At 44.5% G+C, this 19,247-nt stretch overlaps 1 protein-coding gene across 3 annotated transcripts in view; it reads left to right on the top strand.

Moving 5' to 3' along the window:
* Window positions 1-19,247, top strand: part of PIGZ (phosphatidylinositol glycan anchor biosynthesis class Z) — a 42,640-nt gene that overhangs the window by 15,571 nt on the left and 7,822 nt on the right. For all 3 annotated transcript variants that reach the window (XM_075131996.1, XM_048864792.2, XM_048864793.2), the window contains exon 2: window positions 17,170-17,388. In XM_075131996.1, coding sequence (XP_074988097.1) covers window positions 17,181-17,388 — 208 coding nt within the window. In that variant the 5' untranslated portion in view covers window positions 17,170-17,180. The remainder of the gene's footprint in view (window positions 1-17,169; window positions 17,389-19,247) is intronic.

The raw sequence follows: 19,247 nt of genomic DNA, 5'->3' as shown, positions 1-19,247 counted from the left end.
GTAGGAACGAGTTAGGCCCTTAAGACGCTGATATCTTCCCTCACTCAGGCCCTGCTACCAGCCTGCTTATTTGTCTCCTTCAATTGAGTGTTGAGAGCCACTATAGCTGGCACAGAACAGCAGTCATGAGTGAAAGAAGAAAACGTCCCTCTGGGGCAGCATTTAGAAAAAGAAAGAAAGCAAAGGAAGCTTTTCTATCTAAGCGGGAAGGAGCTCTTCTGAGATACATAGACACAAATGTTCACAGTGAGGCTTCTGGCCCCAGTTAAGATGTGAGTAGAGAGGAGATGCCTGATCTTCCAGGTAGTCAGAGTGCAGGTGACCTGGCAGCCACTGCAGCATCCATATCTCCATCTCAAATGGATGTAACCATGCACATTCCTGAAGAAAAGTGTAGATCAGAGAAGAGTGTGGTGAAGAAACTGCTGCTGTTGAGTTTAGTTCCTTAAGTCTAGATGATCCAGGACTGTGGACGCACTTGAGCAGTAGCCTGAGGGGCTTCCTTGTACTGCATGGGCCACAGCAAGTGAAAAACTTCATGTTCCCCAAAGACAATGAAAATAGAAGTTTCCATCCAACACATTACTGGCATGAAATCCCCAGTGGTGACAAAGTGGAGAGGCCATGGCTTATGTACTCAATCAAAAACCCAGAATGCTGCATACTGTTTTTGTTGCAAACTCTGCCAGTCTAATGTTCCAGCCACATTGGGTTCTAAAGGAAGAAAGGACTGGAAAAATCTGGCTAGAAATTTGGCATGCCATGAGAAGGCAACAAATCACCGGAGAGCATTCCATAGAAAGAGCTTGAGATGGAACTAAGATTAAAGGCCACCATGGATGATCAGCATCAAGAGAAGATTGCATCAGAGTCTCTTTACTGGCAAAATTTTCTGAAAAGGCTCATTGCCATTGTGAGAATGCTTGCTATCCAAAACCTAGCACTGCGTGGCACTTAAGATCAGCTGTATGTGCCAAACAATGGAAACTTCCTTAAAATTGTGGAGTTGATGGCTGTTTGGTGCTGTACTCCAGGAGCATCTAAGAAGAGTCGCCACCCAAGAAATGTACACACACCACTACCTTGGGAAAACAATTCAAAATGAAATCATACAGTTACGGGCAACAAAAGTCAAACAGAGGATTGTGACAGATCTGAAGTCAGCAAGATATTACTCTGTTGTTCTGGACTGCACACCTGACATCAGCCATACGGAACAAATGGCTTTAATGGTGCATTTTGTAATAACAGCAGAACCTAGTGAAAATGTCCCAGCAATGGTGACTGTCAGAGCATTTTCTAGAATTTATTGACATTGATGATACTACAGGAGCTGGTATGACAAATGTGCTGCTTAAAAAGCTGAAAGATACGGGAATTGCTATAGCTGACATGAGACGTCAGGGCTATGATGATGATGCCAACATGAGAGGAAAGAACAGAGGTGTGCAGACACGGATCAGAGAGTTAAACCCTCAAGCTTTTTTTTGTCCCATGCAGTTCTCATTCATTGAACTTGGTGGTCAGTGATGCAGCATCAGCTTCTAGTGAGACTGCTGAATCTTTTTAATGTAATTCAAAGCATCTATGTATTTTTCTCTGCATGAACTCATCGATGGCAAATTTTAAAGCAACATCTGGGAACATCCTCTCTGACACTGAAACCCCTGAGTGCCACACAATGGAAAAGTCAAGTGGAGGCGATAAAGCCTATCAAACACCAAATTGGGAAGATAGATGATGCCATAGTTGCCATTATGGAGGATAATGCTATGACAGGAACTGTTCTTAGGAGAACAGTAGCAGAGGGAAATGGGATCACCAGAAACATACATAACTTCAAATTGCTGTGTGGCTTAGTGTTGTGGCATGACATGCTGTTTGAAATAAATGTTGAAAGCAAGAGATTCCAAGGTGTTAGATCTTGATATATCTGGAGCAGTGGAACAATTGGACAAAGCAAAGTCATACGTACAGTCTTACCGGTCAGATGAGGGATTTCAAAACATTCTGAAGCATGCACAGAAGTTGGCAGAGGAACTTCTGTGCATGCTATTCTGTGCAAGCTATTTTGCCACCCATTCAAGAATACAAGAGTGACCGAAGAAGATGACATTTTGATTACGAGGCACGGGATAATCCCATAAGAGACCCCAAACAACAATTCAAAGTTGAATTCTTCACCCAGGTGCTAGATTGTGCAATACAGTCAGTTGAAGAATGTTTCATGCAGCCCAAGGAACACAGCAGTATATTTGGGATGTTATATGATATTCCAAAACTCCTCACTATACCTGAAAAAGACCTACACCAGCAATGCAGGTCACTAGAGACAGTGTTGACACATGGTGACATGCGAGTGATTTAGGTGATGAACTGAAAGCCCTTTCAAGGTACAGTTCAGCAGGATCAACTCCAGAGGCTGTTCTGGAATATATGTGCACAGATAAGATGACCACCCTGTTTCCAAATGCTTTTGTTGCTCTGTGCATACTTCTAACACTTCCTGTAACAGTTGCCAGTGGAGAATGCAGCTTCTCCAAGCTGAAGTTAATAAAACACATCTACGCTCCACAATGCCACAGGAGAGGCTGGTCGGCCTTGCAACCATCTCAATAGAGCATGAGCTGGCCCAGACTTTGGACCTTCAGGAAGCAGTTCAAATCTTTGCAACCAAGAAGGCACGGGAAGTACCACTTTGATTAATTCAAACAGATAAAAATGCCAGGGTTTACTATGCAGACAAGAAAAGTTACATTTGCTGTTCAGGCATTTGAAAGTTAAGTGTTTAAAATTTTTGAACAAGGCATTTTAAGTTGTTAGTTCCCCTTTATTGGGGTAGGTAGCAGAGCAATACCATGAGAGGAGTAGAACAGGAAGAAGGCAGAATTGAGACCTTTCAAAGTTTTGTCCCAAGCGAGGGGACATGGGCTGTCATTTGAGCTTCCCGTCTCAGGTGCCAAAAATGTTGTGGGCCGTCCCTGTCTGCATCCTGTCCTGAGGTGATATGTACCCAGTCAATATGGGGATAGTTGAAATCCCCCATTATTATTTTTTATTTTTATTTTTATTGTAAGAGCCTCTCTAATCTCCCTGAGCATTTCACAGTCACTATCACCATTCCGGTCAGGTGGTCGGTAATATATCCCTACTGCTATATTCTTATTATTAGAGCATGGAATTAGTATCCATAGAGATGCTATGGTACAGTTTGGTTCATGTAAGTTTGGTTCATGTAAGATTTTTACTTCATTTGAGTCTACACTTTCTTTCACATATAGTGCCACTCCCCCACCAGCACGACGTGTTCTGACCTTCCAGCATATTTTGTACCCTAGTGTGACGTTTCCCTCTGGTGTTATCTGGACCAGTGATCTGCTAGGTCACTCCAATGCTTGACTCTGGGACCCAGCCTTACCATGCACTGCTGTGAGAACCCCCTACTGCTGGGCTGCTCACGCACAGCTTCTGGCATGTAAGCTGCTCCTAGCTATTTGCAACCGAATGATACGAGCCAATATCTCCGGTCCCAGACACGGCCCTAAGAACCTCCATCTTGTAGTGTCCAATTATACCTGCTGGACGCTGCAAGCTTATATAAGTTCATCAATTTAACAAAGAAATTGATATGTACCTGGCTTGTTATCTCAAGGGGAGTCTCTGACACACTTCAAACCAAACGCACTGCTTCAGGTAGAATAAACAAACAGATTTATTAACTATAAAGATAGATTTTAGTGATTATAAGTCAAAACAGAACAAGTCAGATTTGGTCAAATGAAATAAAAGCAAAACGCATTCTAAACTGATCTTAACACTTTCAATGTCCTTAGAAACTTAGATGCTTCTCACCACAGGCTGGCTGCTCTTCAGCCAGGCTCTCCCCTTTGAACAGTGCTTCAGTCACTTGGTGGTGGTGGTGAAAACAAAGAGGAGTACTTGTGGCACCTTAGAGACTAACAAATTTATTTGGGCATAAGCTTTCGTGGGCTAAAACGCACTTCATCAGATGCATGGAGTGGAAAATACAGTAGGAAGATATATATACACAGAGTACATGAAAAGATTCATAGATATCAAGGTCAGAAGGGACCATTATGATCATCTAGTCCGACCTGCACAACTCAGGCCACAGAATCTCACCCACCCACTCCTGCAAAAAACCTCTCACCTATGTCTGAGCTATTGAAGTCCTCAAATCATGATTTAAAGACTTCAAGGAGCAGGGAATCCTGCAGCAAGTGACCCATGCCCCATGCTACAGAGGAAGGCGAAAAACCTCCAGGGCCTCTTCCAATCTGCCCTGGAGGAAAATTCCTTCCTGATCCCAAATATGGCGATCAGCTAAACCCTGAGCATATGGACAAGATTCACCAGCCAGATACCCAGGAAAGAATTCTCTGTAGTAACTCAGATCCCACCCCATCTAACATCCCATCACAGGCCATTGGACCCATGAATATTTAAAGATCAATTAATTGCCAAAATCATGTTATCCCATCATACCATCTCCTCCATAAACTTATCGAGTTTAATCTTAAAGCCAGATAGGTCTTTTGCCCCCACTGCTTCCCTTGGAAGGCTATTCCAAAACTTCACTCCTCTGATGGTTAGAAATCTTCATCTAATTTCAAGTTTAAACTTCCCAATGACCAGTTTATATCCATTTGTTCTTGTGTCCACATTGGTACTGAACTTAAATAATTCCTATCCCTCTGATATATTTATAGAGAGCAATCCTATCTCCCCTCAACCTTCTTTTAGTTAGGCTAAACAAGCCAAGCTCCTTAAGTCTCCTTTCATAAGACAGGTTTTCCATTCCTCAGATCATCCTAGTAGCCCTTACCAGCCCCCATCTTTTCATGTGCTCTGTGTGTGTATATATAATTCTCTTCCTACTGTATTTTCCACTCTATGCATCTGATGAAGTGGGTTTTAGCCCACAAAAGATTATGCCCTGTCATAAATATAAAGGGAAGGGTAAACCCCTTTAAAATCCCTCCTGGCCAGAGGAAAACTCCTCTCACCTGTAAAGGGTTAAGAAGCTAAAGGTAACCTCGCTGGCACCTGACCAAAATGACCAATGAGGAGACAAGATACTCTCAAAAGCTGGGAGGAGGGAGAGAAACAAAGGGTCTGTGTCTGTCTGTATGCTGCTTTTGCCAGGGACAGAACAGAAATGGAGTCTTAGAACTTTTAGTAAGTAATCTAGCTAGGTATGTGTTAGATTATGATTTCTTTAAATGGCTGAGAAAAGAACTGTGCTGAATAGAATGACTATCCCTGTCTGTGTGTCTTTGTTGTAACTTAAGTTTTTGCCTAGAGGGATTCTCTATGTTTTGAATCTAATTACCCTGTAAGGTATCTACCATCCTGATCTTACAGAGGTGATTCCTTTACTTCTATTAAAAGTCTTCTTGTAAGAAAACTGAATGCTTTTTCATTGTTCTAAGATCCAAGGACTTGGGTCTGTGGTCACATATGCAAATTGGTGAGGATTTTTACCAAACCTTCCCCAGGAAGTGGGGTACAAGGGTTGGGAGGATTTTGGGGGGAAAGACGTGTCCAAACTACGTTTCCCAGTAAACCCAGTTAAAGTTTGGTGGTGGCAGTGGAAATTCCAAGGGCAAAGGGTAGAATTAATTTGTACCTTGGGGAAGTTTTAACCTAAGCTGGTAAAAGTAAGCTTAGGAGGTTTTCATGCAGGTCCCCACATCTGTACCCTAGAGTTCAGAGTGGGGGAGGAACCTTGACATGCCCAAATAAATGAGTTAATCTCTAAAGTGCCACAAGTACTCCTCGTTGTTTTTGCTGTTACAGACTAACACGGCTACCACCCTGAAACCTGTTACCGTGCTTGGTGGTGTCTGTAGATGTAGGTGAAGAGAGAGAGCCAGCATGGCAAATGTCTCTCCTGTCTTTTCTTCCGTCTTGGCTTTGCTTACCCCCCTTCAGAGTCAGGTGAGCATGACTGAGTCTCTCCAAGCAAGGTTGAGCAATTCTCCTGGTGTGGCCTCATGCGGGTGAGTCATCGCGTTGTAGCTCCCTTGCTGGACAATGGCTGTTGATGGGTTGATTGACACCCTGCCTGGGTGTTGGTTACTTTCCTTGCTGTTGCCTCTGGGGAGCTAATATCTGGCTGATTCCCCATCTTACAGCATGTTTTAGTGACAACCATACTACACAATTCTCATAACTTCATATGCATTAATGATATACATATATGGACAGATAAATGACTTTCAGCAGATCGTAACCTTTCTCCTGATACCTTACAAGGCATGCTTTATACGTAAGATCACAATTATATGAAAATGAGGAATACAGGGGTTACAGCATGCTCCCCCAAGGTATAGAATGTTACACCTGGTATTACTGTGTCCCATTCATTATCCTCATTCCACCAATGACTATTATATCAATATCCTCATTTAATACGAGGCACTCTAGTTCACCCATCTTATTATTTAGACTTCTAGCATTGGTATATGAGCACTTTAAAAACTTGTCACTTTTTAGCTGTCTCCCATTAGATGATGTAATTGAATGAGACTTTTTTCATTTGACTTTTTCTCATCAGATCCTACCTGTATTTTATTATCTTCCATACTCGCCTTCTTACCAGGACACAGAGAATGTCCATTAGTAGATCCTCCCCAAAGGGATGTCTCTGTCCGACCCATGTGCTCCTCTGCACTGTTGGCTTTCCCCTAGCCCTTAGTTTAAAAAATGCTCTATGACCTTTTTACTTTAAGTGCCAGCAATCTGGTTCCATTTTGGTTTGGGTGGAGCCCATTCTTCCTGTATAGGCTCCCCCTTTCCCAAAAGTTTTCCCAGTTCCTAATAAATCTAAACCCCTCCTCCCTACACCATCATCTCATCCATGCATTGAGACCCTGCTGTTCTGCCTGTCTAACTGGCCCTGCGCTTGGAACTGGAAGCATTTCAGAGAATGCTACCGTGGAGGTCCTGGACTTCAAGCTCTTACCTAAAAAGAAAAGGAGGACTTGTGGCATCTTAGAGACTAACAGATTTATTTGAGCATAAGCTTTTGTGAGCTACAGCTCACTTCATCGGATGCAAAAGTCCTCCTTTTCTTTTTGAGGATACAAACTAACACAGCTGCTACTCTGAAGCTCTTACCTAGCAGCCTAAATTTGGCCTCTAGGACTTAGAAGAAGCTAGAGCTAAAAGCTACAGAAATACTATAAAAGCTAACATAGAATTTACTTAAAACTGTCAAGGCTGAATCCCCACTCTGTCACTCCGAGTGCAGAAGTGGGGGCCCATAAGGATTTTAAAAATTAATACTTGCCACTCCAGGCTTGTATTACACTCCCAAGGTTACAGCTTTTCTCTGACCTTGGCTTGGTAAACGCTGCCACCACCCAAATGCAAAAAACCCAACCTTTGAACGCAGGAAGGAGCTCTTGGGAATTCTTCCCTGTGGGGTACCCTCAAGCCCTTTCCGGGCGCGTGCGCAGCCCCCACCCCCCAGGGAAGAGCTGAGAAAGAAAACAAAGGAAATTAGCTGTAGCTACCAGCTAATCAAATAACATGCACAAACCTCTTAGGACACCAAAAATCCAATCCTGTTCTTAAAAAAGGTAAATTTTATTAAAAACAAAAAGGAAAAAAAATTACATTTGGAACTTAGGCTTTTGCTAGATTTTTAAAAGAGCAATTCCAAAATCAAGCACCCAAAATAGCTTCTTGGGTGCTCAGCTTAAAGGTTACAAGCAAACAAAAGCATCTAGGGTTAGCACAGAGGAGATCCGCAAGCCAAAATAAACCTGATTGTGTCTGTCTAAACATTCCCTATCCAAATAATTTCTTCTAGGTATGAACGATGAATTTTCATACCTGGTTGAAGCCTTACACAGCATCGCTGCTCCATCCTTGCAGCCCAGAGAACAACAACAGACAAAGGAAAAGTTTCTCTCCCCATTTTAAAAAGTTCTACCTTCCCATTGGCTCTTTTGGTCAGGTGCCAACTCCTTTTCTTTTACCTGTGTTAACACTTTACAGGTAAAGCAAGCAGAGAACGGACCAAGAGGGATTTTACAGCTAGCTGGCTGGCTGGGTGTCCATCAAAGGGAGCTACTCCCCCGTCCCTTCATGTATCACACTAACAATGATGAACTAACAATGCACAATCATTGTCCCCCCTTAATCTACTCAATTTTCACCAGCATTATTTTCGCATATAATGTAGATGAAACATTAGACTTTAACTCAGTCAGAGTAAAGTCTTTGCATTCTAAAATCTCAATGTGGGGTCGGGTGTCACTTTTTATATAAGGGCCTTTCTGCTATTAGGGTAATGACTTCTGTCAGGGTTCCCTCCTCACTGTGAACTCTAGGGTACAGACGTGGGGACCCGCATGAAAGACCCCCTACGCTTATTTCTACCAGCTTAGGTTTAAAAACTCCCCAGGCGCACATTCTCCCTTGTACCTTGGGTTTAAGTAACGCTGCCACCACCAAGTGATTTAGCAAAGAACCAGGGAAAAGGACCACTTGGAGTTCCTCTTCCCTCAGCAATCCCCCCAAGCCCTTACACACCTTTTCCTGGGGAGGCTTGAGAATAATATCCTAACCAACTGGTTAAAAAATCATCAAAGACCCAAACCCCTGGCTCTTGGAACAATGGAAAAACCAGTCAGGTTCTTAAAAGAAGGATTTTATTTAAAAAAAGAAAAAGAAAAAGAAAAGTAAAAATCATCCCTGTAAAATCAGGATGGAAAATACTTTACAGGGTATTCAGATTCAAAACACAGAGGATCCCCCTCTGGGCAAAACCTTAAAGTTACAAAAACCAGGAATAAACCTCTCTCTTAACACAGGGAAAATTCACATAAAACAAAAGATAGACTAATCCGCTCTGCCTGGCTTACCTATACTGGTTGCAATATTGGAAACTTGGATTGGGATGAGTTGGAGAAGATGGATTTCAGTCTTGCCCCTCTCAGTCCCAAGAGAGAACCCCCACACGAAACAAAGAGCACAAACAAAACCTTCTCCCCCCGCCCCCAAGATCTGAAAGTATCTTCTTTCCCCATTGGTCCTGTTGGCCAGGTGCCAACCAGGCTATTTGAGTTTCTTAACCCCTTACGGGTAAGGAGGAATTCTAGGCTACCCTTAGCTCTGTGTTTATGACAACTTCCGATCACACCATCACTAAAATGTTGCAGGCTGAGATGTCTTTAATTTGTGGCTTATCCACATGTATGTATACTGTTCGAGTACTTTTGTCTGTGGACTCAAGGTATTTTACATGTATACTAGGAGGCCCAAATGGGTCTTAGAGCTGTACTTTGCTCTTATATAGGCAAGGTCTAAGAGTATTAAAGTGTCACTGTACCTTAAGAAATATAAACTGTATTTGGAAACATACAAGATGTAAGTCATTTACCTTTTTGTACTTTTCATTGTCTGTTTCTTTATGAGAAAAGAACAGGAGTACTTGTGGCACCTTAGAGACTCAGCCCTGGTCTACACTAGGACTTTAGGTCGAATTTAGCAGCGTTAAATCAATGTAAACCTGCACCCGTCCACACAGTGAAGGCCTTTATTTCAAATTAAAGGGCTCTTAAAATCGATTTCTTTACTCCACCCCTGACAAGTGGATTAGCGTGTAAATCGGCCTTGCCGGGTCGAATTTGGGGTATTGTGGACACAATTTGACGGTATTGGCCTCCGGGAGCTATCCCAGAGTGCTCCAATGTGACCGCTCTGGACAGCACTCTCAACTCAGATGCACTGGCCAGGTAGACAGGAAAAGAACTGCGAACTTTTGAATCTCATTTCCTGTTTGGCAAGCTGCAGGTGACCATGCAGAGCTCATCAGCAGAGGTGACCATGATGGAGTCCCAGAATCGCAAAAGAACTCCAGCATGGACTAAACGGGAGGTACGGGATCTGATTGCTGTATGGGGAGAGGAATCCGTGCTATCAGAACTCCGTTCCAGTTTTCGAAATGCCAAAACCTTTGTCAAAATCTCCCTGGGCATAAAGGACAGAGGCCATAACAGGGACCCGAAGCAGTGCCATGTGAAACTTAAGGAGCTGAGGCAAGCCTACCAGAAAACCAGAGAGGCGAACGGCCGCTCCAGGTCAGAGCCCCAAACATGCCGCTTCTATGATGAGCTGCATGCCATTTTAGGGGGTTCAGCCACCACTAACCCCAGCCGTGTAGTTTGACTCCTTCAATGGAGATGGAGGCAACACGGAAGCAGGTTTTGGGGACGAAGAAGATAGCTCACAGCAAGCAAGCGGAGAAACCGGTTTTCCCGACAGCCAGGAACTGTTTCTCACCCTGGACCTGGAGCCAGTAACCCCCGAACCCACCCCAGGCTGCCTCCTGGACCCGGCAGGTGGAGAAGGGACCTCCGGTGAGTGTATCTTTTAAAATACTATACATGGTTTAAAAGCAACCATGTGAAAGGATTAATTTGCTCTGGCATTCGCGGCTCTCCTGGATGTACTCCCAAAGCCTTTGCAAAAGGTTTCTGGGGAGGGCAGCCTTATTGCGTCCTTCATGGTAGGACACTTTACCACTCCAGGCCAGTAACACGTACTCGGGAATCATTGTACAACAATGCATTGCAGTGTATGTTTGCTGGCTTTCAAACAACATCCGTTCTTTATCTCTCTGTTATCCTCAGGAGAGTGAGATATCATTCATGGTCACCTGGTTGAAATAGGGTGCTTTTCTTCAGGGGACACTCAGAGGAGCCTGTTCCTGCTGGGCTGTTTGCCTGTGGCTGAACAGAAATGTTCCGCGCTGTTAGCCACGGGGAGAGGGGATGGTTGAGCGGGTAGCCACACGATGGGGGGAGGCAAAATGCGACCTTGTAACGAAAGCACATGTGCTATGTATGTAATGTTAACAGCAAGGTTTACCCTGAAAGAGTGTAGCAACTGTTTTATAAAATGTCTTTTTAAATACCGCTGTCCCTTTTTTTTTTCTCCACCAGCTGCATGTGTTTCAATGATCACAGGATATTCTCCTTCCCAGAGGCTAGTGAAGATTAGAAAGAAAAAATAAAACACACTCCTGATGAAATGTTCTCTGAGCTCATGCTGTCCTCCGACACTGACAGAGCACAGACAAATGCATGGAGGCAAATAATGTCAGAGTGCAGGAAAGCACAAAATGACCGGGAGGAGAGGTGACGGGCTGAAGAGAGTAAGTGGTGGGCTGAAGAGAGGGCTGAAGCTCAAATGTGGCGGCAGCGTGATGAGAGGAGGCAGGATTCAATGCTGAGGCTGCTGGAGGATCAAACCAGTATGCTCCAGTGTATGGTTGTGCTGCAGCAAAGGCAGCTGGAGCACAGACTGCCACTACAGCCCCTGTGTAACCAACCGCCCTCCTCCCCAAGTTCCATAGCCTCCATACCCAGACGCCCAAGAACGCGGTGGGGGGGCCACCGGCCAACCAGCCACTCCACCACAGGGGATTGCCGAAAAAAAAGAAGGCTGGCATTCAATAAATTTTAAAGTTGTAAACTTTTAAAGTGCTGTGTGGCATTTTCCTTCCCTCCTCCTCCACCCCTACTGGGCTACCTTGGTAGTCATCCCCCTGTTTGTGTGATGAATGAATAAAGAATGCATGAATGTGAAGCAACAATGACTTTATTGCCTCTGCAAGCGGTGATCGAAGGGAGGAGGGGAGGGTGGTTGGCTTATAGGGAAGTAGAGTGAACCAAGGGGCAGGAGGTTTCATCAAGGAGAAACAAACAGAACTTTCACACTGTAGCCTGGCCAGTCATGAAACTGGTTTTCAAAGCTTCTCTCTTGCGCACCGCACCCTCCTGTGCTCTTCTAACCGCCCTGGTGTCTGGCTGCGCGTAACCAGCAGCCAGGCAATTTGCCTCAACCTCCCACCCCGCCATAAACGTCTCCCCCTTACTCTCACAGATATTGTGGAGCACACAGCAAGCAGTAATAACAGTGGGAATATTGGTTTCGCTGAGGTCTAAGCGAGTCAGTAAACTGCGCCAGCGCGCCTTTAAACGTCCAAATCCACATTCTACCACCATTCTGCACTTGCTCAGCCTGTAGTTGAACAGCTCCTGACTGTTGTCCAGGCTGCCTGTGTACGGCTTCATGAGCCATGGCATTAAGGGGTAGGCTGGGTCCCCAAGGATAACTATAGGCATTTCAACATCCCCAACAATTATTTTCTGGTCTGGGAATAAAGTCCCTTCCTGCAGCTGTTGAAACAGACCAGAGTTCCTGAAGATGTGAGCGTCATGTACCTTTCCCGGCCATCCCACATTGATGTTGGTGAAACATCCCTTGTGATCCACCAGAGCTTGCGGCACTATTGAAAAATACCCCTTGCGGTTTATGTACTCGCAGGCTTGGTGCTCCGGTGCCAAGATAGGGATATGGGTTCCGTCTATGGTCCCACCACAGTTAGGGAATCCCATTGCAGCAAAGCCATCCACTATGACCTGCACATTTCCCAGGGTCACTACCCTTGATATCAGCAGATCTTTGATTGAATCATAGAATCATAGAATATAAGGGTTGGAAGGGACCCCAGAAGGTCATCTAGTCCAACCCCCTGCTCGAAGCAGGACCAATTCCCAGTTAAATCATCCCAGCCAGGGCTTTGTCAAGCCTGACCTTAAAAACCTCTAAGGAAGGAGATTCTACCACCTCCCTAGGTAACGCATTCCAGTGTTTCACCACCCTCTTAGTGAAAAAGTTTTTCCTAATATCCAATCTAAACCTCCCCCACTGCAACTTGAGACCATTACTCCTCGTTCTGTCATCTGCTACCATTGAGAACAGTCTAGAGCCATCCTCTTTGGAACCCCCTTTCAGGTAGTTGAAAGCAGCTATCAAATCCCCCCTCATTCTTCTCTTCTGCAGGCTAAACAATCCCAGCTCCCTCAGCCTCTCCTCATAACTCATGTGTTCCAGACCCCTAATCATTTTTGTTGCCCTTCGCTGGACTCTCTCCAATTTATCCACATCCTTCTTGAAGTGTGGGGCCCAAAACTGGACACAGTACTCCAGATGAGGCCTCACCAATGTCGAATAGAGGGGAACGATCACGTCCCTCGATCTGCTCGCTATGCCCCTACTTATACATCCCAAAATGCCATTGGCCTTCTTGGCAACAAGGGCACACTGCTGACTCATATCCAGCTTCTCGTCCACTGTCACCCCTAGGTCCTTTTCCGCAGAACTGCTGCCTAGCCATTCGGTCCCTAGTCTGTAGCTGTGCATTGGGTTCTTCCGTCCTAAGTGCAAGACCCTGCACTTATCCTTATTGAACCTCATCAGATTGCGTGGGCTACTTGCATCACAGCAGCCCCACGGTAGATTTGCCCACTCCAAATTTCAGGTTTCAGAGTAACAGCCATGTTAGTCTGTATTCGCAAAAAGAAAAGGAGTACTTGTGGCACCTTAGAGACTAACCAATTTATTTGAGCATAAGCTTTTGTGAGCTACAGCTCACTTCATCAGATGCATACTGTGGAAACTCCAAATTGATTCCCAACTGACGGGTAGCTGTCTGGCGTTGCAAGCTTCCACAGGGCTATCGCCACTCGCTTCTCAACTGTGAGGGCTGCTCTCATCTTGGTATTCATGCACTTCAGGGCAGGGGAAAGCAAGTCACAAAGTTCCATGAAAGTGCCCTTACGCATGCGAAAGTTTCGCAGCCACTGGGAATCGCCCCAGACGTGCAACACTATGCGGTCCCACCAGTCTGTGCTTGTTTCCCGAGCCCAGAATTGGCGTTCCACAGCATGAACCTGCCCCATTAGCACCATGATGCATGCATTGCCAGGGCCCATGCTTTCAGAGAAATCTGTGTCCATGTCCTGATCACTCACGCGACCGTGCTGACGTCACCTACTCGCCCGGTATCACTCTGCCAGGTTCTGGTGCTGCATATACTGCTGGATAATGTGTGTGGTGTTTAATGTGCTCCTAATTGCCAAAGTGAGCTGAGCGGCCTCCATGCTTGCCTTCGTATGGCGTCCGCACAGAAAAAAGGTGCGGAACGATTGTCTGCCATTGCTCTGATGGAGGGAGGGGCGACTGATGACATGGCTTACAGGGTTGGCTTACAGGGAATTAAAATCAACAAAGGGGGTGGCTTTACATCAATGAGTATTTCAGGCAGGACTTCACGGAGGGTTCCAATAAGAAATGGTGCACCTAAGTAATTGTTCTTATTGGAACAAGCAGGTTGGTCTGGCCTCTGATTGATACATGGCTAGATTTACCTCGCTGCACCTTCTCTGTGAGTGACTGCAGAGGGGGGGAAGCAAATGAGTACAAAACAAATCTGGTCTATTTCTTGTTTTGATCCACTCCATCTATCTTTTACATCTTTGGCTGGTAGCAGATGGTGCAGAAGGACTGCAAGCCATCCACATCTCATGGCTGCTCCGCAGAGGACGGTGCAGTAGGACTGCTAGCCATCCTCATCTCTTGCCTGCCTGGCAGAAGATGGTACGGTAGGACTGCTAGCAATCCGTATCGCCTGCCTGCTCACCATAAGATGGTTCAGTAGGACTGACTTCAGGACTAAAGAGAATGACCTGATCAAGTCTCTCCAACTTTAGTCCCTGCGCCCGTCTGCTCAGGTGCTCCTGGCCGATGTGGCCGGGAGCACCTCGGACATGATGATGACGGCTACCAGTCGTACTGTACCGTCTGCTGCCACAAGGCAATGGGTTGATGCTGCTGTGTAGCAATGCAGTACCATGTCTGCCAGCACCCAGGAGACATACGGTGACGGTTACCTGAGCGGGCTCCATGCTTGCCATGGTATGGCGTCTGCACAGGTAACTCAGGAAAAAAGGTGCGAAACGATTGTCCGCCCTTGCTTTCACGGAGGGAGGGAGAGAACGGGGGCCTGACGATATGTACCCAGAACCACCCGCGACAATGTTTTAGCCCCATCAGAGTGCTCCATTGTGACTGCTCTGGACAGCACTCTCAACTCAGATGCACGATTGTTTGCCGTTGCTCTGACGCAGGGAGAGGCGACTGATGACATGGCTTACAGGGTTGGCTTCAGGGAGCTAAAATCAACAAAGGGGGTGGCTTTACATCAATGAGTATTTCAGGCAGGACTTCACGGAGGGTTCCAATAAGAAATGGTGCACCTAAGTTATTGTTCTTATTGGAACAAGGAGGTTAGTCTGGCCTCTGATTGATACATGGCTAGATTTACCTCGCTGCACCTTCTCTGTGAGTGACTGCAGTGTGACCTAGAGGAATGAGTTCCCTAGACGGGGGGGCGGGTTTGCAAATGAGTACAAAACAAATCTGGTCTATTTCTTGTTTTGATCCACTCCATCTATCTTTTACATCTTTGGCTGGCAGCAGATGGTGCAGAAGGACTGCATGCCATCCACATCTCATGGCTGCTCGGCAGAAGATGATGCAATAGGACTGCTAGCAATCCGTATCGCCTGCCTGCTCACCATAAGATGGTTCAATGGGACTGACTGCAGGACTAAAGAGAATAACTTGATCAAGTCACTCCAACTTTAGTCTCTGCGGCAATGTCTGCCCAGGCACTCCTGATCGACCTCACACAGGCGACCAGGAGCACCTCGGACATGACAATGACGGCTACCAGTCCTATTGCACCGTCTGCTGCCACAAGGCAAGGGGTTGCTGCTGCTGTGTAGCAATGCAGTACCGCGTCTGCCAGCACCTAGGAGACATACGGTGACAGTGAGCTGAGCGGGCTCCATGCTTGCCGTGGTATGGCGTCTGCACAGGTAACTCAGGAAAAAAGGCCTTACTTTCACGGAGGGAGGGAGGGAACGGGGGCCTGATGATATGTACCCAGAACCACCCGCGACAATGTTTTAGCCCCATCAGGCATTGGGATCTCAACCCAGAATTCCAGTGGGCAGCAGAGACTGCGGGAACTGTGGGATAGCTACCCACAGTGCAACACTCCGGAAGTCGACTCTAGCCTCGGTACTGTGGAAGCACTCCGCCGAGTTAATGCACTTAATGCACTTAGAGCATTTTCTGTGGGGACACACACACACACTCGAATATATAAAACCGATTTCTAAAAAACCGAATTCTATAAATTCGACCTAATTTCGTAGTGTAGACATACCCTAACAAATTTATTAGAGCATAAGCTTTCGTGGGTTACAGCCCACTTCATCGGCTGTATAGAATGGAACATCTAGTAAGAAGATTTTATATATATATATAAAATGTGACCCATATTGAATTTATTTCCCTAAGTTAAGTATCCTCACACCTTCTTGTCAACTGTCTAAATGGGCCATCTTGATTAGCACTACAGAGTTTTTTGTTTTTGTTTGGTTTTTTTTCTCCTGCTGATAATAGCTCATCTTAACTAATTAGCCTCTTACAGTTGTATGGAAACTTCCAACTTCTCTGTCTGTATCTATATCTCTTCTTACTATATGTTCCATTCTATGCATCCGATGAAGTGGGCTGTAGCCCACAAAAGCTTATGCTCTAATAAATTTGTTCGTCTCTAAGGTGCCACAAGTACTCCTGTTCTTTTTGCGGATACAGACTATCACGACTGCTACTCTGAAACCTGTTTCTTAATGAACATCAATAAATATTTAATCTAATCTAGCTATTCTGAAAGAAATAAATGCTGTCCATTCGTTCCTGTTGGGCTGTACTGATACTGTACATGCTATACTCATACTGTACATGCTCTCATAGTGTACATGCTATACTCATACTGTACATGCTCTCATAGTTTTAAGTGGGTTGTGTTAATTTTATTAGGAAGTAATCTATTTTCCCAGCTGAGTGCAGTAGGTAAGTCTGTAAAAATGCAGATACATTCTCTGAGCATGAAAATTGAGTAAAATGAGCTTGCAAATGGATACTGGGGCCTACAGTTACTTCATGTTTTTAAGGGAAAAGATGTGATAGGGTGTATTCATCCTGTGGGCCCAGCTGTGAGAATGTGTCCGTAAAGGCTGTGCAAGGCCTTCACCCATTCAAGGCCAATATTAGCCATAAACCTGTACATCAGAGGGGAGACTTTATCCCTAATTAGTTTTCATTCATACTTCCATGTACCTTTGCTTTATAGTTTTTAGGAATGATTGACAATGTTTTTCTCTCTTTGATGGGCAAGATTTGTTCCTGTAATAAACTTTTTGTCCATTTCAGGGTCAAAGTTAATGATCCCATGGCAACTGATGTTTCTAATAGTCCAAGTCTGTGACTTCACCCAGACATCATTCAGTTCTGGCAAGCGGAGTGAACTTAGGATGTCAGCCAAGACTTTCTGGGGGATTCTTGCTCTGCTCCGAATTTTCTGGTGCCTTCTTCCTCAGACAGGTTACCTTCATCCTGATGAATTCTTCCAATCACCTGAGGTCATGGCAGGTAAATTTTCCTGCATTTGTGCACGGTTATTTTTAGAAACCCACATTTAGAACTCTACATTCTAGTGGTTTAAGCAGGAAACATTACATTATTCACATTATCAGACGTAAAAAGGCAGCATTGTTGAGCAGTTGGCTGTCCCTTTGACAGGCAGTGTGACTCTGAGCAGGTAACTGAACCTCTCTGCTTCAGTTTTTCCATCTGTAACATTAGAATAATATAGTACTTGCTACCTCACTAGGTCAATATACTCTGAGGCTAAAATCATCAATGTTTGTAAAGTATGTAATTGTACAGCTGGATTCTGATTGGATTATTGTGCTATTCTGATTATGTGAGAATGGTTACAAACACAACAGTGCACAGATGGCCCCCTGTACTGGTCTTCAATCTATAAACAGCAAATCTGCCTGTTGCTCCTAAAACACAGGATCTGGTCCAAGAGGTAAATACAGCTGAACTGCTTGATAATAGTGACCATAATGTAATTTAATTTAACATCCTTGTGGGGGGCAAAATACTAAAGAAGCCCACCACTGTATCATTTAACTTCAAAAAGGGGAACTGCATAAAAAAGAGGAAGCTAGTTAAACAGAAGTCAAAAGGAATAGTCACAAGAATGAAATTCCAGCAAGCTGCATGGAAACTCTTTAAAAACACCATAAGAGGGGCTCAAATTAAATGTATACTCCAAATTAAAAAAAAAAAAAAGAGGTCCAGAAAAAAATGCTAGCATGGCCAAACAACAGAATAAAAGAGGCAGTTAAAGTCAAAAAGGCATCCCTTAAAAATTGAAAGTAAAATCCTACTGAGGAAAATAGAAAGGAGCACAAACTCTGGCAAGTCAAGTGTAAAAGTGTAATTACACAGGCCAAAAAAGAATTTGAAGGGCAATTAGCAAAAGACATAAACTAACAGCCAAAAAAAAAAAAAAAAATTAAATACATCACAAGCAGGAAGCTTGCCAAACAATCAGTGGGCCCACTGGATAATCCAGGTGCTAAAGGAGCACTTAAGGAAGATATGGCCATTGCAAAGATTTGCAAAATTGCAAAATGTAGCTTCTCTGCATCAGTCTCTCAACTGCAGAGGGTGTGGGAGAGATTCCCACACCTGAGCCATTCTTTTTAGGTGAAAGATCTGAGGAACTCTCCCAGATTGAGGTGTTGATAGAGGAGGTTTTGGAACAAATGGATAAATTAAACATTAATAAGTAACCAGGACCAGATGGTATTCATTCAAGAGTTCTGAACGATCTCATATATGTAATTGCGGAACTACTAACTGTGGTATGTAAACCAACTGCTTAAATCAGCTTCTGTATCAGGTGACTGGAGGATAGCCAATGTGACGCCAATTTTTAAAAAAGGCCCCAAAGGCGATCTTGACCATTACAGACTGGTTAACCTAACTTCAGTATCAGGCAAATTGGTTGAAACTATAGTGAAGAACAGAATTATCAGATGCATAGAGGAACACAGTTTATTGGGAATGGGTCAATATGGTTTATGTAAGGGAAATCGTGCCTCACCAATCTATTAGAATTCTTTGAGGGGTTCAACAAACATATGGAAAAGGGTGATGCAATAGATATAGTGTATTTGGACATTCAGAAAGCCTTTGAGAAGATCCTTCACCAAACACTGTTAAGCAAAGTAAGCAGTCATGGGGAAAAGAGGGAAAGTCATCTCATGGATCAGTAACTGATTAAAAGACAGGAAACAAAGCACAGGAATAAATGGTCAGTTTTCAGAATGGAGAGCGGTAAATAGCAGTGTCCTCCAGGGATCTGTACTGGGACTAGTGCTGTTGAACATATTCATAAATTATCTGGAAAAAGGAGTAAACGGTGAGGTGGC

Source organism: Caretta caretta, chromosome 9 (genome assembly GCF_965140235.1).
Source record: "Caretta caretta isolate rCarCar2 chromosome 9, rCarCar1.hap1, whole genome shotgun sequence".
NCBI classification, from domain to species: domain Eukaryota; kingdom Metazoa; phylum Chordata; order Testudines; family Cheloniidae; genus Caretta; species Caretta caretta.
The sequence above is the reverse complement of the archived record's forward strand: the minus strand, read 5'-3'. Positions and strand labels throughout refer to the sequence as shown.